The 22,135-nt window shown below is 40.9% G+C and overlaps 1 protein-coding gene across 2 annotated transcripts in view; it reads right to left on the reverse strand.

The window, feature by feature from the left end:
- The window catches only part of EP300 (E1A binding protein p300), a 64,707-nt gene that overhangs the window by 17,104 nt on the left and 25,468 nt on the right, over nt 1–22,135 (reverse strand). Inside the window, exons 4-21 of one of the 2 annotated variants that reach the window (XM_065835725.2) lie at nt 21,796–21,972; nt 19,391–19,652; nt 18,509–18,622; nt 17,358–17,594; nt 15,330–15,423; nt 14,863–14,997; nt 14,371–14,488; nt 13,690–13,864; nt 11,453–11,530; nt 10,472–10,581; nt 9,737–9,892; nt 8,229–8,663; nt 7,513–7,701; nt 6,679–6,835; nt 5,937–6,055; nt 4,163–4,402; nt 3,510–3,598; nt 1,000–1,080 (exon numbers count right to left, since the gene is read on the reverse strand). In XM_065835725.2, the coding sequence (XP_065691797.1) occupies nt 1,000–1,080; nt 3,510–3,598; nt 4,163–4,402; nt 5,937–6,055; nt 6,679–6,835; nt 7,513–7,701; nt 8,229–8,663; nt 9,737–9,892; nt 10,472–10,581; nt 11,453–11,530; nt 13,690–13,864; nt 14,371–14,488; nt 14,863–14,997; nt 15,330–15,423; nt 17,358–17,594; nt 18,509–18,622; nt 19,391–19,652; nt 21,796–21,972 (2,966 nt within the window). The remainder of the gene's footprint in view (nt 1–999; nt 1,081–3,509; nt 3,599–4,162; nt 4,403–5,936; nt 6,056–6,678; nt 6,836–7,512; nt 7,702–8,228; nt 8,664–9,736; nt 9,893–10,471; nt 10,582–11,452; nt 11,531–13,689; nt 13,865–14,370; nt 14,489–14,862; nt 14,998–15,329; nt 15,424–17,357; nt 17,595–18,508; nt 18,623–19,390; nt 19,653–21,795; nt 21,973–22,135) is intronic. The other variant, XM_065835734.2, reaches the window with a different exon arrangement.

Raw genomic sequence — 22,135 nt, forward strand, 5'->3', positions numbered from 1 at the left:
CTATCCACAGGGACATGGTCCATTGTTCTGACCACCATAAGAATATTATTTCTTCCTTCTTCCTTCCAGAAAGGCAGATATACTCTTACATCTTCCCAAGCCCAAAGGGATTCTTTCACTACTGTTCTAGATACATCCATCAGTGCAACCAGGATGTGGTAACACATTGATAAAGACAAGTTCTGCTTCCAGTGAAAGTCAACTCAGTTTGTCTAAGTACCTTTGACAACTCTCCCCCTAGCTTCAGACTTTCACAAGTTCCCTACTTCCTCCTCTGTGCCGTTCTCCTGCAATGCCATCCCCCAAAGATCTTCCTCCAACAGCTCAGAGAACAGCAGCTTGGCACTCATTTGTCCCTCAAAGGCTTTCCTGTTCTGTTTCAGGATTTTTTTGGGAGGTGTGAGGAAGGTACACAGCAGAATGAAAGACTGTCCCACCAGTTTGCCACCAGCGTGGAGAAAGCAAATAAATCCATGCACAGCCTTTTACTGTGATCTCCTTAACAACTACACAGCATTTCTCATAAGCAGATGGCAACTCCAACAGTAAGATATTTGTATGGCAAAAGGAGGTTGCCTGGTTCTGATTTGGATAAAAACAATCTGAAGTTGAATGCAGGTTTAATAGCATAGCCAGTCTATAAACAGAATGGTACATTTCAAACTATGTCTGTCACCTACCTGCCTCCAGGCACAGTTATTTTTCTGCAGTAGAATACTTGCACATTTTATTCAGAAAAAAGTGATTCTCTTCTTTCCCCTCCATTGGTATAGTTGCATTTTTAAGCACTAGGAGCTTTTTCTGATATAGTTCAGTCAGTCCAGATTTTGAAAAAAAACCTCAAATCTACAGCGTAAGTCCAGGCTCTTACAAATAATATCTGGTCCACCTTCTACTGGCCTGGCATACAGCAAGGGGAACCTGAAACTAGACTCCTTCCCTCTGAGAAAGTACTGCAGACCATGATACAGCTTATGAATGCAAACACAAATAACTCACGTTTGAGGCTGTGATGGGTCATCTCCCAGAGAAACGCTCTCCCCTTGGATTTCGTTGAAGCACTTCTCACAGAAATGATACCTGTCAGCAAGAAGGCCATATTTGGGTGAACTGCTCCATCCACACAACACAGCCCAAGTCAAGCAACGGAGCCACCAATCACAGCAGGTCAAGGAAGGGACAGGAGCAGAGAGGTGACAAGTATATTCAATGATGCAGATTTATGGGCCCCCACATTGTGTTTGGTTGGTTTGGTTTTTTTTTTTTTTTTGTTTGATTTTTTTTCGCAATCAAAGCCAAGTGCAGACAATGACAAGCATGAAGGAGAAATAAAAAATAACACACAAAAAAAAGAAACAGGGTTTGCAGGACAAAAACAAAAACACAGAAGCAGGACATGACAACACACAGCAGAAAGCCAAGGCAAAGCATAGATTAGCATTAAATCTCTCTAACAGGTTCACAAGCAGCACATGATTAAAGCAAATTAAACAAGAGTATTCCATTCTAGCATGTCTATACCCTCTTCATTGTAATAATCCATGCCACATACAGCAAAGAATTAAAATGAGAAAGGGGAAAGAGCAGAAGGAAGCAAGAACTGCTACTCTGACTTGTACATCAGCACAGCACTTCTGTTGGCAGGAGATCAATGGAAGAGGGACAGTCCTCCATCTTAAATGTATACATGCTGAAAGGCCACAGGATTCTCCCCCAGTTGAAAGGGAAAGCTAAACATCAGAAGCTTAAAGAACAAGAGTATCTGTCCTCAAAATCTTACAATAATTTTAGAACCACCAAACTGTATGTTAACTAAATACCTGACGTTGACAACACACATAATGCTCTAAACTGATAAAATTCTCACCCAGTTTGAGTGTAGCAAAGTCCAGGTATCAATACAGCAAGTATTACAGAGAAAGACTCCATTTTCACTTGAATACAACAGTGATTAATCCAAGACTCTATCTGAGCCCTCCAATATGTTCTAAAACTGTGGCCTCTCCATTACTAAGGTATGTTAATTGAGGGCACAAGGCATCAAAAAATGACAATTCAAACAAGTTTGTTGTCAAGACACAAACTACAACTACAGCAGCTGTTAAGTTAAAAAACTAGATCTCTCAACCCTTTTTCCCAGTTTTCATCTGAGATACTGCAGAGAATAGTACTTCTGGAATTGTACATTTCAGTCTACAGACATATATGCATGTGTGCAGATAACATAATTTACAAGTCACATGTATGCACCAAGCATTCTCTAATGTTTGAAAACGTGTAAATCATGTCAGATTTTTGAATAATAGTCTTTTGGTGCATCTAATGCTTGCCTAGAGATAAACATGAGTAGAAGATACTGACTTATGACACAAAAAGCTCTACACCATGCAAGTCTAAAGCTACAATAATTATTGTGGGATACTAAAGCTTATTTTCTACTTCACTCATTAAAACCTCCATTCACTGCTGTAAAGCTTTATGAAGCATAAGAAAGTTAAGATATAACTCCTGTAGCTCTTTCACCTGAGAAGGTGCTTAAGAAAACCATAATTCTTTCAAAATCATCTTGGCTTTCAGGTAAAAGCCAAAGTGGTTTTGTTAGTTTCGCATGTATGTTCACATCTGTGTCCTTGTTTTGAGGTTTGGGGTTTTTTTTGTTTGCTTTAAGGTGTTGGAAAGAATGGAGACCAGCAACTAAATAAATGGAGATGACATAATTTGGAGGTAACCAGCCCTCTGCTCTAACAGATGCATTCAGAGGACAGGCCAGGGAATGTAGGAGTGTTGAAGCATCTATTTCTCTGCTTCTTCCTGCCTCACTTTTCCAACTGGCAAAGAGATGCCTAAGCAAGAAACCTTTCAGAAATGAAATAAATTTAAATCCTTTAATAAAACCCAAATAAAAAAATGTTTAAAAAAAAAATCAAAAGAGCTGTAGAAGTGACAGCACTTCACAGAGCTGCTGCTGACAGCTACTTCAAGACAAATCCCCTAAGGAAACTTAGGGAGAAAGAACAAGCATCAATCTACTCAAATCTGAATACACAAATCTTCCAATGAAGATTTTCACCACAAAAGCAAGTTTGCTCTTCAGTGTTAACATCACGAGAAAAAACAAAGTCTTGCCCTGTATAATATATATATTACAGGCATTAATATATTTGCTATATAGTTTAGTCAGTGTTCTGCATTAAAGTGCTGCATGGTAGGAAGCAAAGGCTTGTATACATGACACCTAGATAACCAAAGGTTTAATTATCTGCATGATAAAAAGTTAGCGAAACATCATGTTTCTGCAAATGAAAGAGGAAGAGCAAAGGCTGCAGTGAACTTGTGCAAAAAGAAATCATTAACACACAAGGTAAACTATTCAAGGGCACTTTCAGTACATTTTTACCTTAAAACACAAAGGTGTACACATATGAAGAGGGTATATATGCAAATACATGCATGCCTTTAACAGATCGATCGCAGCATGCACAAAACCACACCAAGTGAATTTTCCTTACCTGTTCTGGTAACTGTAGTAAGTGGCATCTCGAGGGATTGTGCACAGCTGTTTGCCATAGCAACACAAAGTCTGCGGTGAGAATTCCAACTGCAAAGAGGAATGGGTCGCCTTAGTACTCATACGCGTTTTCACTTGCTCTCCATGAGAAGCAAGCGTGACCCAAACAACAATCATTTCCGTTTTATTCTGCGCACCAATCTCACAGTACAGCACGTGTATGAAGTGCTAGTGTCATGAAAAATGTTCAGTGGGCTGTTATTCTCAATTTAGCTCTTCTTCAAAGATGGAAAGCATATCAAAACAAGACAAATGGAAATACAGTCTCAAACTACAATAGAATAGACAGCACTACTTCTGCAGCAACAAAACCACACCCATTTAATTTGCAATAGCGAATGGGTTTGCCCTAATCAAAATAAGTCTTCAGTTATGGACCTTTTACCCTCAAAGGCTTATATACAAATAAATTAAACACTAAATAAAATCAGAAGATCCATAAAACCCTCAAAATCAGATGACTCAGGATTGCTAAATCCTGATAAATTTCCCAAATTTTTGAAACACTGCAACTGCTAACAACTGCAACTGCTGTATTTTTCCCCCTTCAATACCAGGAAGCAAGCAGCAGACTAAAAATAATAATTTTCTTACCTTTCTTCCACAGCAATAACCAAGGCTCTGCATAACCGGGTCAATTTCTTGCTCAAACACCTCTGCCAGTTTGGAACAGTACTTATATACCCGTGATGTTTTGCGGTTGTACAGCCAGGCATTATTGAACATGAGCCAGATGTCATCTACATATTGCCATGGTTCCTGGTACTGCCCTGTGTCCAGCTTCCTCTTAATGGTAGAAAGGTCCATGGGGTTCTTCACTATGTCAAAATAATCCTGCAAGAATACACAGTGTATCATAACACTACTACTGAACTATGTTGTGACGTGACAGCATGTGCATTCTCAGCATATACACTCTTCTGGAGTACATCAAGAAAAACAGCTTCCTCCCTGGCTTAATTGTCGAACTGCTTGTGACCTACAAGCATCACTCCCCAGTGTTTCTTTTTCATTATTCCTTTCTGCCTTCCAGTACCTAAAAAGGACCTACAGGAAAGCTAGAGAGACTTTTTACAATGGCATGTAGTGATAGGACAAGGGCTAATGGCTTTTAACTGAAAGAGGGTAGATAGAGATGAGTTACATAAGGAAGAAATTCTTCACCATGCAGATGGTGATGCATTGGAACAGGCTGCCCAGAGAAGCTGTGGATGCCCCATCCCTGGAAGAGTTCAAGTTGGATGGGGCTTTGAGCAACCTGGTCTAGTGGAAGGTGTCCCTGCCCATATTTAAAGTCCCTTCCAACGCAAACCATTCTACAATTCTGATTCTCAGACTCTACTGCTCTTCCACTCCTGATGAAATAAACCCACTCTAATTTTAGTTAGCAAAACAAGTATTACAAAAAGTAAGAAAAAGCAACGTTTTTGCAGCCCCTGTGATCTGAGGATATGCACAAGAGCATTAATAGAAAGTGACTGTCTTTAGTAGACTAGACAGCCTATTAAATACAAATAAATAACTTTTAGATGATAAAAGATATCATGTCTTGCCTAAAGAATGTTTTTTTTTTCCAATCCCCCCATCAGTTATAGGACTTGTACAAAAGTCCTCAGAATATGACAGCCAACTGAGAGCTTGTTAAGCATTATTATTAACATTTATGCCTGCTTACAGGACAGCAGGCTTGTAATTTTTGCAGTATCTATCCTAAAGAAAAAACATTCACACCTAAACCAAACAAAAAAAACCCCTTTCAGGCAAAAAATGTAGCCCAAAGCACCTACGTAGGACTTCTATATACACATAGTGTGCAAACAGTAAACTCGTGGGGTCAATCCAGAGAGTTTAACACAGAGATCCTTGAATGATAGTAATATCTTCTGAAGGCAATTCTAAAACAAGCAGAAAATTTGATCTAAACAAAAACTAGAAGTTGAATAGTCTTCTCCTTGCTTTTAACAGATTAATAACTATTGATAGATTTAAGCGGTCTTGATCTGCTCTATTTCCCACATATTCAGCCAAGTTTTGTATATGAGAAACACCTATGGAATTCAGCAATAGCAGCATCACAATGTGAAGCAACATCAATAAAAAGACACAGCACCAGGGATCTATTGGTAATCACTTCAATGTACAGTATACCTGCTTATTTTTCAAAAGGAACACAGAACCAAACAAACTTTCAAAAAAAACAAGCCTTCCTAAGGCAGATATTTTATGTTCCACTGCCTAAAGCCAAACCTCTTCAAATACCTTCATATAAAAATGTTAACAAGACAGACTTAAGGTGTTCTCAAACAGGTATGTGATAGTATAGTAGTTCTGAATTAAAGCTATGAAAGTATCTTGCTAAGACACTCACAGGAATTCCTAGTAGTTGGGGATCCACAGGCTGTCGAAATGGAAGAGACTCTGGATCCTGACGGTAAAGTGCCTCCAGTGTTGGCATAAGTGCCTGTCGCAACTCTTCTGGCTTGAAAACTTTCGAAAAACAATCAACATTAGAAAGATAGCAAAAACAGCTGTGAGAAAGAAACCTACTGGAAAAATGTGGTCTGTGGAAAAAGACCACAGACAATGGGTTTAAGTTACTTAATACAGCTTGTTTATCCTCTGAAACACTCAGTTTTGAGGAGGATACCAAAATGACCACCTGGACACAAGGAAATGGCCAAAATAAGGAGAATTTTGTTTTTATCACAGGAAGACACTGCTAAATTTAACAGAGCTGGTTTACATTCCAAATACAGCCCCTCTCTGAAGTTCCAAGAAAAAACTCGTCTAGAAAATCTGTAACTGAGGAGTATTTCAGATCTCTATCATACCAACAATTTTACGAAGGCTTAATCTCTAATACTAATGCCTTAAAGAACTTGCCCAAAGCACATGTGTTACTATTAATTTTTGTCAAAAAGCCACAAAGAACAATGCATATAATCCTACTGAGTACCGATGAAGAAAGCTCATGTGTGGTTTTTTGTTTGTTGTTTGTTTGTTTGTGTTGTTTTTTGTTTGTTTGTTTGTTTGTTTTTGGTTTTCTTCTCCTCAGAAAATTTCTCTAGGGAGATACAGTGAATTTCAGTCAAAATAGTGTTCCTACTTACTTTTTTTCTTAGATTGCCCAGCTGCTGGAGAAGATTGAGTAGCTGGAGTAGTAGGTCTTTCTTCCCCCTCTGGTATTTCGGTCTTGACTTCAGATTTCTTCTCTTCTTGTTCCATTGGCTCTGGTTTACATTCCTCCATGACTGGTTCTACTTTCACCTGAAAAGTAGTTTGGAGCCTGTCAGTCTCCTGTGAAGTCACCCATCCACATTTCTGCCCTTTAAACCTGTCTGCCATCCCACCCACCACTCTTCCCAAGGATTAAGGGTATCTACTTTGTAGTCAAAACTTGCCTACAACTTGAGATGTGCTAGAACACACCTCTTAACATTGCAGTAGTACCAACAAGTTGCTAACCAGTTCTGAGCTGAAAGACAACACACAGCTCTTCAGGCAGGTCTGACAGTCTCTCTTACACTGGGGCTTCTAGGATGATGCTGCTGGCAGCCACACTCCCAGTTGTCCTCCACAACAAGCTGTCAGAGCCCAGTAAAGCAGCCCATCATATACACATCCACTGTTCTAACATTTAACAGCTGCCAATAACATCCAAAGGACTGACCTGAGTGTCCCCTTCTATTGACATTTACCAAAAAGACTGAACACTGCAACCACATATCACAGTCATTCCTGTGGCCATTGGCTTTTACCAACATTTTTGCCACAAAACAGGCACGCTCCTTTAGGAAGAGGTAGAGAAAGACAACAGTCAAAATAGCAGCAGCAGCAGCAGGTAGCACCTACAGGTCTCATCGAACTCTGGAAGGAATGTTTTGCATGGAGACAGCATCTAGCAGCACTAGATATTCTATCCAACAACTGATCGACAATCTCACCTCAGGTTTTTCCTCCATTTGCAGCTCTGCTTGCTCTGGTTCCCCTTCATCTGTTTTAATATCCATTTTCACTTCCTGCAAGGGTGGCTGTTGCTGCTCTGGAACAGTCTGCTGAGAGTTCACCTCTGTGCTGCTGGTGGAGGGCGGGTTGGACACCTGCCCGTCAATGCTTACAGCTGGCTGTGAAAGCTGAGGGAATAAAACACACATTGCAAACTGGTTTCTAATTAATTTATTTTCCTTTCTCTAATCTACCTTTTACCTATACCGCATTTCCACTAAGTTCAAAAGCACTCTAGTCCTTCTAGTTGCTTCACATGAAGAACATACCGCTACATAACTCCAATTATAGAAAAACACGCAACAGAAACATGCACTGGAAGGCCTAGTATGCAGAAAATTACATATTGTTTCCCTATCATACAGAACCATGCGTATGTAGACGTAACTACAGACCTCATCCATTTTTCACAGTAAGTTTCAAAACATGCACTAGAATTCTGAAAAATATTCCCTCTCTGGAAACACCAGATGATCTCTAGACTTGTCTTGATGTAAAAAGGTTACTTCCCAAATGCAGTAAAACCTATTTTGACACAAATATGCCAGAAGCTACCTCCATCATCACAGGCTCACACCGAAATAAAGACCAACCGAAAATTAAATTTTACACTTGAAACATTTGCAGGGAAGGCACAATTAAAGTATTTCCTTACAGGTGTTGTGGGGTGCTGAGGCTGCAGTGGTGCTGTTGGGGTGGGAACAGATGCAGTCGTGCTTTGCTGGGACAAGGGTTGCTGCTGCTGTTCCGCAGAAGGGGTAACTGGCACTGGAGGCTGGACCTGTGGAGGCAGCTGTGCCTGTGGAGGCGTTGGAGTCTGCCTTTGAGGGGGGTGCATAGTTTGCGACTGTGGTCCAGGTGGCATTGCCTGAGGAGTAGGTGTGGGGGCAGCAGCTGCTGCTGCCTGCTGTTGCTGTGATCCCAAGCCTGGGGGTGTGTGGTGAGGTGTTGGGGTTCGGCTAGGTACTGGAGAAGGAGAATTTCGGTGCATGGGAGGCTGCGGAAGAGGTGGGCAGTGAATATGGCTCCCTTGAGAACCTGGAGCCATTGCAGGAGAATTCACAGGACAGGAAGCACTGGTCATTTGTGCCTGTGGGAAAACAAGTACACATTTGCAATGACTTGAAATAGAAAAGCGACAGAAATCACTGTCAAACGGCTGCTTTCCCACGGTTACTGGCATACTTTTAAAAATGTGACAAACTATCTGTCTCATTTTTAAAAACTCTATTTCAAGAGGAGAAATCATCTATTTGATTCATTTTGCTCCACATGAACATAAAGCTTGTTTTTAATTTATTCAGCTTTAAGATAGAAGTTTCAATAGAGTAACTTCTACTTGTTGATATATTCAAAGAACAGCACACCTACACTCCCAGTTGGCAAAACATTTCCTTCTAAAACTGCAGATTTGTACATTCAGAATATGGGACAAAGCACTACAGTGAGAAATTGCATTCAAATACACTCATAGTGTGCCCATGACCCCACCCCCAAGACTAGAAACTGAATTTATTATCAGAAATAAGTACCACTCTATCTGTACCATTACAAGATTACAAAAGAAAAAATGTATTGGTCAAGGAAAAAAGCTGTCACTCCACAATAATCTTGCCTGCAAACTAGGAAGAAGCATCAACGAGAAGCAAACTGACGTTCCCTACTTCTTCCTGGCCTGAAAGGTTCTTGCTGAAAAGGGAGAGGGAAAGGACAGAAAGGAAACTGCTAGACTGTAAGTTCAGATCTTTAGTAGTGACAACCCTCCTATTCCCCAAAGCCAGCAACACACATTGGTCCTGGATAGACATGCCTTTTTGACTTATTCCACCATCTCTTAATTTCTCAGGCTCTGATACTTTGCTGTTCAGCAAGAAATGCTTAACTACTGCATGCTGAGTAATGATTTCTTCTTCGCTCCATAAAAACAAACTTTAAAAAAATCCTGTCACACTTAAAGCCTGAGAACAAGCCAACAATGTGCCACCCTTACCATTCCCAGTGCTACACATCAGGAAAATCCAGAGTCTCAATAAAGGAATTCAGTTGACCATAATTCCAAAAGCATCTTGAGAAAACAAGCTGTCCGCCATTACTACAGACTGAACAATGAAAACAGTATATGACAGAGCCCACTGACATCACTTCCAGAAATCAGAAACCTACTTGAGAAACTGGTGTCTGATTGCCAGGTTGAGTCATAGGCATGCTTGCTGTGTTCATTCCCGGGGAAGAAGCAGGGAACTGGGTCTGTTGTAGAAACTGATTCTGACCAGAAGGCTGGCCAACTCCTGGTTGCTGCATACGTGGAGGAAATCCCATCTGTTGGAAAAGAAACTCATTTCACACAATGTGCATAGAATTCCATAAGATTTTACAATACAACGCACTTATTTTGTTGCAAAAACTGATGTTTGCTGCTTATCTGCAGGATACAATATGGAAAGCCTGCTTATGTAATAGCTCCTCTCAAAAGACAGAAATTATGATGATTTCCCTTGTAAGCTAAGGAAAAGGATACAGATTTCAGATGGGGACTGTGACTTAAGACTTATTTTTATTCCTTGTTTTAGGGATGCAACAACACAAAAAGCCACCTAAACTTAAATTTTAGGCAATTTTTACCACCAAGATCTAAAAGCTTAGACCAGACAAGTCTTTCAGCAGAGATGCAAAAGGAGAAACAACACAAGAAGCCACCTACACTTAAATTTTAGGCAATTTTTACCACCAAGATCCAAAAGCTTAGACCAGACAAGTCTTTCAGCAGAGATGCAAAAGGACAAACCAAAGGATGAAGAGAATGAAGAAATAATGCCTGATTTTTTTTATTTATTCTAAGGAACCCCCAGCCAACAGAAGCAAACCCGCCAGTTTGACACTGGCCGAAGCACTGCTGACCTGGTTCATGGCCCCAGCCTGGCTTAGCTGTCCAGGGTGCTGAAGAGGAGGGGTTTGCCGGGGTCCCATCGGTGACAGCTGCATGTTCATCTGACCAAACTGATTCATTCCTGTGCGTTTGTGCCAAAAAAAAACCACATATAAGCAAATACTTAAATTCTCCTTTGGCCACCGTTCAACATTTGGAGAAGAAACACTGTCAGATTCTTCCCAACCTCATTTTCTAGCAACCAGTTTTCAAGTATGCAATGCTATATAGGAAATATTTCCCTTTATCAACCAGTTACGTGGAATAATTTTAAAAATGAAGTGTCCAAGCTACCAGCCCCTTCAGAATATATACTAGATTTTTCTCCACCCAAAGACTTGTTCCCACTGTTATCAAAGCTCTGAAGTTTGAAAACTACTGGAATCCATGATCAGTAACCACAAGTGTCACATCTACTGCTAAAGATCTACTTTCTACAGAAACTTGCATTATTCTAATTATATATCAGAAATTCACTTGTTGAATCTCAAACTGTATCTTCAATTCTTTAAGTACTTTGTGTGTTGGCTACAATACTTGATTATGTAACAAAGGTTCTGCCTCTTCCTTTTGAGCAATAATTCTCACCATCTTCCCTCTACCACCACCATGTCCTCATCTAAGCTGGCTATCATGTTTGACTGAGCCCACCATCCTATGTTCACACAATCAGAAGTTCCAAAGCCATCAAGTTCTTTATTTAACAAAGCAAGCAGCTAACATGCAGCTCTTAAATTCACAAAATCATTAAATGCTATTGGAGAGAGAAATACAGTTTTATACATGCATTATATATATATAGTTACGTTAAGTATTATACAAAAGAGATTGCTATTTTCTTAATCAAATGGGAAAACTGCAGATGAAACCAGGGCTATGACACTTCAACATGAGCTGCCCAATTCCAAGATTCCTTCAAAAATCACAATAGCAATTTTTCTTCAAATATTTACCTGGCTGTGCCTGCATGCGGTTCATCATCTGGTTTGGCACATTGGCACGTATCAGGGTTGGGTCAGGAAGTGGACCATCTGGAAGAAAGACACTGGAATAAGTCATGACATTTAGAAGATCACCAGGTTTTATCCACCAAGTATTTTAGTGAGAATTATACACTAAAACCCATGTGTAAAAAACCAAGGAATTAATGACACAGCTCAGTAACTCTAAACACTTCAAGAATCCTCAACATGTGAAGCAAAACCAAAAACTTCCTTCAAAATACAAGCATGTCCCATTGACAGGCATCTCCTCTGACTGAGGTCACCTTTCAGAAAATGGACAAATTTGAAGCATGTTATCAAAGTACAAACTCAGTAACTTATAAACATTCCAGACCACAAGAACTTCTACTGATCACTCTAAACTGTTATTGCACCTCTAGGTTTAAAAACTATGAAAACTATATGGTTCAGAGTATTCATCACAATTCTGGAGTTTGAGAACTACTGGAATATACAATAAATAACCAAAAGCGTCATATCTACTGCTGAAGATCACTTCCTACAGAAGTTGCAGCAAACAAAGTCACAGCACCAACCTTTAATAATCTTTCTTGATCTTGGTAATGCATCTCAGTAAATCCTGTTCTGACTTTAAACACAAAAAGACCCAGAACTGGATTTACCAAGATGCATTCAAATTTAAGCAGGAAAAAAAAAAAAGAACTCAGACAAAGATTCTTGTAGCATATGCCTGCATCTACTGGACTTTTCTGCAGCATTAGGAAAATAAGAAAACAGGAACATGTTTGTCTCCTAGCTGACTAATTCAGATTTTGACCCCATCTTCTTAGACAACTTATTACAGGTGTAATAGCCACTAACAGCTATACATGTCTTTCCATGAGGTGTCTTAAGAATTCCATTCTCAACCGTAAAACGTCTAAGAACATGCATGACTGAAACAATCGAGGAGAAAAATCCTTTCATTCTGAAAAGGAAGCTGTTGGGAGAATCGTGTGGGTGGAAGGGCAGCCCTCTAGAAAGCATATTTGCAGAACAGTTGCACTCAGTTTTAAGACAGACTACTTCAGTTTCTAGAGCTGTCAGTCCAGAATCACAAGTAGGAAAAAAAAAAAAAAAAAAAAAACACCAAAAACTTAGCTTAAAGCAGATTGTGGCTCAAATAATTAAAAAAAACCAACCCAAACAGTTAAATCAACATAGGGGATGCAATTTTATTTACAAATGTACAGTTTAAAAGCCTGTATTTCAATTATTTACAGGATTTAACTGGAAATACAAGATCACAATGTCAGCATATGCCTCTCCCTACCTTCTAACTAGAAATATCAACCACAGTAATTTGTGTTACCTGTTTTTATCTGTTATCCAAATAAAAATATACCAGATACCAGACAACCTACAGCACCTTGTCCCTTCCTAATGTTGCAAGAGACGTCACACTCTTGAGCAGCATGATAGTTTTAATCAACTCCACTTCAAAGTCAATTTTATTGCAGTATACTAAAGCATACTTAACAGTAATCATAATAATTATTATTAATAATGATGATGATAATAACAATAATAATAACAACAACAATAATATTAATCTGTTTAGCATTAGGAAGGTCAATTCAAGTAACAGAACTACTGTGAAGTTGAAGACAGCTGCATAGCAAAAAAAAAAAAAAGCGAAATGTGGTTTTCACTGCATGCTGGAAAGGTCGTTTGTCCAAAAAACCAAACGTGGCACAGAACAAGCACTTTCTAAACTTTCAAAGGCATAAATACTCAAGCACTCCAATCATCATACTCTCTGCTTAGCAACAGTAATAGTGATGATCATTTTAAACAGCACACAACCAAATATTATAAAAATATATTTCTCTTACAGTAATTGAAGCTATCAATTAATTCTAGAGATCAATCTAATGAGACTGAAGCTCTACAACTTAAAGGATGCAAAAATCTCCGTTCCCTCCACCCTCAAACTATGCGTAACCATCCACAATATTCTGTTTATTCACAAGACTACATGCTTTTATCTAATCTATGGGCATTAATTAACACAAAAGGAAAGCAAAGATTTTGCAAGTACTTCAAAACAAAGAGGAGAAAGTTCTGTTTAACTTTGAGCAAGCTAGGTACCTGTGAAACAAGAAGTGCAAAATGGTCACCAGCCTACGAAAATGACACTACAAGATTCGCCTGCACCCAACAGTCAGTAACCCAACTGTTCTTACTTGCAGACATCCCTGGCTGGGGCTGTCCCATGTTGGGCCCTTGATTCATGGGAGCCTGTGGCATGCCCGGAGCATTTGGGATCATGTTTTGCTTCTGCAGCCGGGTTCTTCGTTTCTCCTCCAACTCCTTCTGAATCTTATAGATCTTCTCCGCTAGCAAGTGATAGTACTCTGCCTGTTGGGAGGAATACAAGTCAGGAAGGGAGATGACACACACACAATAAGTAAAGGCAACAGGTCCCAGTGATCCAACCTTGTAAAACAGTCTCTCACACACACATTTTGGCTTGGGTGGGGGTGGCTTTCCCTTTGCAGGAGATGCCAGGCAGACAGGAGGACAAAAAATGTTCAGGGCATTGCTGGCAACCATTAGGCCAACACCAGACATTTCTCTTCTCATGTCCAACGGTTTTTTGGGAGAACCACACTGAAGAGCTTCACGCTGCCTCTAGGGAACTCTGAGGAGTCTCAGGAACAGCACAGCCTGCCAGGCACCACCCTGACTCCCGGCACACCCAGGCAGAAGCCGGCAACTGGCTGGTTCCCAGATCCCATCCAGCAGCCCTGAACACGCGCTTCCTCAGCCTGGGAGCCTCGACTGTGCTTGCACCCCTCTCCCTCCCCAGCACTATGGGATCACAGCAGAGATACACGACTAGACGACAGAGGATGGCATCTCACCCTGCTGTTTGCCGATTCATACATATCCCCTTCCACTTTCCGAGCGTAAGCCACCAGATTTTCCATACGCCGATCCTTCAGTGCCGCAGGGTCAGGAGTAGGAAATATGGCTTGGACTCTGCAGGAGGGGGGCGGAAAAAAAAGCATGCAAGTGATTAGGATGTCCCCAGAGCAGGGGACATCAGCACTAACCCCAGTGCTCTGAACACAAAGCAGCAAGCAATTCTTCTGACAGACTGCAGTACTGCTACTGCTGCCAGGGGACAGTGCCCCCGTGTAGATGGCTTGAGTACGGAGTGGGACATGCCAATATAAGAATCCCAAAATGGCAGATGCGGCTCCATCTGTCAGGTTTCTGCTTCCTCATGTACCCTGAAAAATCTCACTCCCTGGTCCCTTGGTTTTGGAAGACAGGCTTCTGCCTGCCCCACATGTACACTTCAGAAGCAGCGACTCACCTAACAGGGGATTGTTTTGCTATTAGCTACTCACAGTTTATGAACAAGGTGGTTTCGGAGATCCTGAGTAATGTCTTCATGCCACTGCTTTCGAATTCCAGTATTGGATGGTTGAGCTGTTGGCATGGCTCCCAAACTGGCAACATTGGTGCTTTCACTCATCATGGGGCTTCAAAAACAGAGAAAGAATTGAGGGCAAAAGTCTAGCCCAAGCTTAGTCATCTTACAGTCATAGCCTCTTTTAGAATAATGTTAGGACAAAGTGCTAGTTCAGCCATTCCCTAATCAATGGACAAACTCTACAGAAACAGCTGCACAGACACCAAAACAATACCATGAAAGAGTACATGCTGTCCTACCCAAGGATTTGGAAAACTGCAACAAAAGCTACAAAATCCAAAGGGAGAGATAGTCATCAATGGCATTTACCCCGCTGTTTATGCAAGAAGTGCCATGAGATCAAAACAAAATCACTGAGGTGCAAAGAATACGTCAACTTACTTTTGAGAATTCATGGTTGAATGTAACATTGAGTCAGGCAGCAGATTAGGGGTTTGAACCCCTACTCCTCCATTCACTCCCATTGGATTTGCACCTATAAAACAGAGGAATAAGTATTCTTAAATATACAGCTCACTTACTGTACAAAAATCAGTAATTGCTCAGTAGTAACAAGGGTCCAGACTTTCAAGTATTTTGATTTCTGTGAAGGGAGCTCCTCCTTTTACAAACTTAGAAGTCTGAGGTTTAACACTCGTAACCTCCAAGTGAAGCATCACGCCACGTTACTCCTCTGCACATCTTCTCATACTTCTTAATGAACAAGCACTTTCAATTTACTGCAAATGTTATGTACCAGAGCCCTTTCCTGTGACTCCCTAACTAAAGATTGCGCATTACCAACCACTTCTGTTTTTGTTTTTTTTTTTTTTTTTTTTTCTTTTTCTTTATAAGTGGTTGGAGCTTTTTTGTCATGCAGGGGCTCAGGATATATATTCACAAAGGCTTAAAAAACTTGAAACATCAGCTGCCACCTACCTCTGATGAGGTACTCCCCTCTCACCCATTCCATATTTAAGGATTCTATAATTAACTCAATTCCATACTAAAAAGGAAAATCTGACAATCCTTTGTAGGAAGAATCCCTAGTAATTTCTACCAAAATCTGCTTTTCTGAATCACAGCAGATCTCAATCACCAGAAAAATCACCTCTACTTTCTTCACGCACTACAGTTAAGATTCAAATAGTGAAGAAAAATGCAGTACATTTCTGTTTGAAGCTTCAAAATCGATCACTTTGTGAAGTTGAGGGTAGCGTGAAAACCATTACCAAACTTCACACATATTTAGGATATCTGAATCCTACAGAATCTGTATTTCAAGAAAAATCAGACCTCCGCACAAGAGAAATCCACTGAAATTAAGTATATCAAGCCTAATACATACCTCTAATATCACAACCAAGTGCTTAGCAGTCTTTTCATAAAGCTGCCTCCAGCCTCCCTTCCCTTAGTCACTTTCTTCTCCTTCCCAAATTCACTTTGTCATCTGAGAACAAGCTGGTGTAGAAGACAACTGTCAACCTTCACCTTAACTCTCCCTTTTCCACTGCCAAAAATGACCATTTGTTTGATCTACTTAGGACTAAATCTTTTCACATCGCAGTCCACAACAAATCCTGCTGTTTCTCCTAAACTAGCTCTGTTGTCATGTAGGCCATGACCTGATCATTCCTATCTTGTGTGTTGTAATTCCCTCCTTGGCCACTTGCTTCTAATAATGAAACAATAGTCAAAATCTACACCCTCCATGCTTATCCCTTCTATATTAACCTTCAGCTCTTCACTTTGATTTTCTTATCAGTTCTACGAGAACTGCCCAGTAAGAACATACAGCCTAAATCCCATGTCTATAAAGAAAAAAGAACCATTTTGCTTCAGTAAAATGGTGACACATTCCTTTCGACCTTTCAAGGCCCTCACTATAACATTTTCTAGTTTCTGAAAATTAATCTATTTGCAATACACTCTTACTACGCAGTAGAAAACCATATTATTTTAATCTAATTGTTAAAAGACTAAGTTCTCAGGACCCTTCCCTCACCCTCTTTTTTTAAAAAACGCTTTACACACTGGAAGGCAAAGCTTTAGCAGTGTAGAAGTCACATGCAACCTCTGAGGACCAGTCATCTCATTAACAAGTGTATTCTACCCAACAGCCTTTTCCTGAGTAACTCAGGAGTGGCATGTCCTCTGGTGCAGAAACAGCCCACCAAACTGCAGCCTGCAGCCAACTGCTACTCTGCTCTGCAATCTCCCAAGTCCTTCCCCATGGAATTCCTCTGCATTCACAGTGCTCAGCCCATAAACATGCTTGTCACAGGGTACATAGGCAGGATAACTGCAATACCATGCAGCTTTTGCAAATTAACTAACACTATTAAGCTAGTATGTTAAGAAAATTTGCATTAGATATAGCACAGGAAAGTTGCCTGTAGTTCGTATTTTAACAGAAACAGATAAACTTACTCATAGGATTCATAGGGCGCAGACCCTGGGGTGACTGTCCCTGTTGTTGATTCTTCACTTGAGCCTGGGGCTGTGTCTGCATCTGGTTCCCTTGATAGGTGAGTCCAAGGGCTGCATAGGCTCTCTCGATGGAGCTGGGGTCTATTTGACTGGTAGTGTTTATGCTGGGCGTTGTCTGCTGCCCCACGCCCACAGAGCCAGTATTTGCAAGTCCTACTGCAGCTCCGCCCAGGAGTGCTGCAAGAGACATAGCAAGTTAGTAAGGCCAGCAGGGGGTAGCCAAAGAGGTACATGAAAACAGGGAAAGAACATAAAGAGTGCACTGGCTGTTCAGAACTAAAACATCTCCTTCTAAAAGTGTGCAGAGAAGATGCCAGGTCTGGAAAACCTGTCATAAAACAGGGAGACAAGTTTTGACCCAACCAGCCATTCCAACAATGTGGTGGTGTTTTCCCTTTGAACTGCTGAGGGGAAATCCCATTCCAAGTATTTAGGACACATCTGTTTGCTTCACACTGAAAACAGAGGCACACCTTGTCACAGAGGCCAAAAGCAGAAGGGTACATACAGCTCTAAGAAGATATTGTACTGCCTTAAAAAAAAAATTCTTAAAACAAGAAATAGCTCACGTTACTCATGAGAACAGCCAGAAGTAACATCAAGAAAGAAAGGAAAAAAAAAAAAACTCTGAGAGGTAACACAATGACAAGTATCTTGCCAAAGATTCTGGCAAGACGACCAAGGGGACACAAAGAAAAGGGGGAAGAGACACCTGATGCAAATAAATGATGAAGAAAGAACCAAATATTATCAAGGCTGAACTGACGCAACCCTCTATGTGTGTGCACATCTGTCTCCAGAACCTGGCCAGCTGGAAGAGGTGATAGTGAAAAGCCAATCATTTGGTTGAGAGCGTTAAAGTGTTCACCCTTTACCACTCTCCTGCTAGGAAAATCCAATAAAGTTAGAAAGCTTCCATAAGGACTCTATCAGACACAGAAACACACTCTGGACGCTAAAGCAAAGGGAAAATCATATTATGTGTTCCCAGGTTCAAGAGTACCACTACCATCACTTGAGTGCAAGAAGGTTTAACTCCCAACATGCATTTTATGGTTTATCCAACACACAGATTTCCCCAGAAGACTTACATTGTTGATTTCTTTTGTCCCCAGCATTTTTGAGAGGCAAACATACAGGACAGTCATGTCTCGTACAGTTCTTCCAGTGCGAGATGATTTGTCGGGAAGACGCACAATGTGCCACTGAGGAAGGGAGCGCAATGAAAAACTTTTACAAACTAGCACCAGCATTTCCATACAGTCAACACAAACTGGGTAGGGAGAAACTACTTCTCTCATGGCACACACCTATATCAACACAGGTCAGTAAAGTATTATTTGCAGTAGTTCAGCACTACTTAGCCCTAAAAACACAGCTAGATTTCTTCAAGCACTATTGGCTCAACTAAAGCTTACTTGAAAGCTCTATGTTAAGACACGCAAGCCTTTGTCTCCCTGACTCTAAGGATAACACCACATACATCAGGCAGACTAGCAAGCAATTGAGATGCCAGCAGTTGTCAAAACCTAGACAAGCCTGGACTACCAAAAAGGCAGCATACATTTTGCTTGGCTACTAAGATAGATTAAGAGTTCACCAGTGCCAGAAGCAGCTGAATTTCTGGCTACCTATTGCTCGAGATTTGTCTCTTCCATTTAAGGGAGACAGGTAGGCTCCTATTTGCAGATTCCTACTTTGTGTCATCCTTCACCAGAAGGCAGCATCCTAAAGATCTCACAGTGAGCTAACAAAGTTCAGCAAAAGATCTTCACTCACCTCTTTGCGTCATCTTGTCCCCTCTAACTTGCCTAAACTTTAAAGGCTCGAAAGCTTCCGATTTCCATTCTTAAGGTCACAGATGGGTTACAAAAAATTCTACTTCCCAAGCCACCCACTAGTTCTCCATCTCTTTCTAGGAGCGCCTCTTGTTCTGCAAGTGTTAACCGCATCTATATAACCACTCCACTTACCTTGGCAAGATTTGCCAGCCTGACAATGCGTCATGTGGTTCAGGACATTCTTCATGGTTCGGCAATGAGGGAGGTTGCATTGTCGCACCTCCCCATTGGCCTGTTCTCGCCGCTGACACTTGTGAGCATGTAAGAGGAGAACTAGTTGCTGCTGAATGAGTTTGCGTTTCTCTGGATCGGCTGTTGGTGCTCCAGACCCCATTCCCTGTGAAGCTGCTGGCCCCATCCCAGCTTGCTGAACCTGGGGAGCCTGCTGCTGGCCCTGCAGAAGGTGGAAAGGAAATTCCCAGAAATGAATCTGATTTTGAGAACAATCCATTTAGCTAGCAAACAACAACAACAGAAAAATCAAACAAGAGAAACAACTACTACATTCTGTGATTAAGGGAATAGCCCACCCATCTGTAGTTCTGGATGACTCATTAAATATACTCCTTAGCAACAGTCCAGGCAATAACTGGCTTGCCAGCCACAATTTCATCCCCATATCACTCTCCCAGTCCTAGCTCTTGCCTTATCAAAGACCAGCAGAACTTTGCACATGCTCACAGGATAATTTGCATGCTAGACCAATCAGAATAAACACTTAGACCTCAAATCTCCTCCTCATTTTGGAGGCTAGAAAGTTGCATCCACAATACTTGCATTAACAGAAGAAAACACATGTTAGAGTGAAGAGTTTTCCTTCTGTTTCCGTATAAGGTGCCTCAATTTGACTGTTCCTAGAAAAGGAGAATGAGGGGAATGCTCTGGGGATCATTTTCCAACCAGGAAACTCGCATGTAGGCATTCAAAACAATCATCTCCTAGTCTCTGCTAGAGATTAACGACAACTTCAGGACAACAGATGCCACAGAAATAATTTCAAATATGGCAACATCTAGTACTTCTGTTTATTTCTTCAGACTTTTTCATACTTTCTTCCAGGTGACACTTGAGGAGTATTCAGCAATGAGAAGCTCAGGGACTCCGTGTTGCTTATATCACTTCCATTCAACAGCTTACAGTTTCTAGTAGACTCTTCACAGAGGGTTTTAGAGGATGTTCCTGGAGATCTCCAGATTTTTAGAGCTCAGCTACCTGCATTTCTAAACGCCACTTCTTCAGTAGCTCTTCAATGCTAGTACTAACCTTTCATTTTACAAGGAGACTTCACCCATTACTCAGACCCTTCAGGGTTTGTATGTTCCAATATGACCATCACTGCCTTGTTTGTAGCCTATCATTCTAAATGACAACTGAGATAGCAGCAACTTTTCATTCCCAGGTTCAGCTGGGTAGCAGTTCAACTTCAAAAGTTTTATACTCTGCACTGAACACATGTTTGACAGCTGCAGTTCTGAAGAGCAAGTTGTGGCTGCTCTTTTTTGGTTCATACAACCAACTGGTTTGCTAGACTTCCATTGTTTCATGCTTGACTTAAAAAGCATTAAATAAAACTGAAAGGATTGAGCTCTTTTTAATTCAAAGGTACAAAACTTATCTGAAAATCGTATTTCAACAACAGTTGCTAAGATGAAGAGACTGACTCTCCCAGAGAGTGGAGGGATGGAATGCGAAGCAGTGAGAAATACAAGTTATATTCAGAAATGTGAAGTTGTTTCCCAAATTAAAAAAAAATATATGTATAGGGAAAAAAGGCAGGACATATTGCATGCCATATGCCTAACCAGTTCAAGCTTCTAAAATACTGAGGCAAACACATTCAGCCACCAGTGTTAAGCTCAAGCTAGGAAACCTAATGTTAAAGCCTGTCATTTATAAGCTTGGGTCATCCACTTTTCTCACCACTCTGAATTCCCCTTTCCTTCAGTCCTGCTGCAATAACAGTGTGGGGGAAAAAGTCAGGAGCAACAGGGCTACTACAGCAACAACCTCTAGCATCAGGACTGTTGTGTGTGCTCATGTAATTCAGAACAGGAATGAACCCACAACTGGGGTTTCTAAGCCCTATGACAGGTAATACCTGTTTGAGAAGGGACACTTCTTTCCCCCAAAAACATCAGTGAGTACTAGCAGGAATACAATCCTCAAGACAAAGCTACACTGAGGAGAAAGGGTCAAATACAGCAACCACAAGAGAAGGGATGAGAGAGGAGAGCAGAGGTGTCCAAAAGGTGGCAAAGCTCACTTTGGTTAAAGAGCTTGATTTAATTTTCTCTGCTAACAGGGTTTGAAGGATGAAGACTGGAAGTGCAGCTTATGAACAGAGAAAGCACAACTCAGTCCCCTCCTCCATATCAGCCCTTTTAGGAATTGAAGCAAGTACATTATGTATGGATTCAGAGCATGCACTCGCACTGGGTATGACAGCTGCAAAAACTTATAACATGGCAACACCAGAGCATATTGCTCCACTTTGGTCTGCTATGACATCTTCTGGAGATACCTTTCATTCTACTTACCATGTTAGGCATTCCTGCCCCAGGAACTGGCTTCTTGTCCATTGGAAACTGTGGTAAGCTATTCTGCAGTCCAGCTTTATTCTGCATCTGAGGCCCAAGTCCACTGGCTCCAATCGGCTGCCCGGTGTTCTGACTATATGGCTGGCCATAAGGGTTGGGATTGCTCATCATTCCCATCTAGGAATTAAAATAGTAACATGTTCAAGTAAGATATCTTAACTTCACAACATAAAAGACAAATAAATACTTCAGAGAAGCAGGTTTGATTACAGCCATAAACCAGCTGCAATGCCAATAATGATCCACATTCTTCCCTTGCTCCTTTACATACATGTATCTA

The sequence above is a fragment of the Patagioenas fasciata genome, chromosome 1 (assembly GCF_037038585.1).
Source record: "Patagioenas fasciata isolate bPatFas1 chromosome 1, bPatFas1.hap1, whole genome shotgun sequence".
Lineage (NCBI taxonomy): Eukaryota > Metazoa > Chordata > Aves > Columbiformes > Columbidae > Patagioenas > Patagioenas fasciata.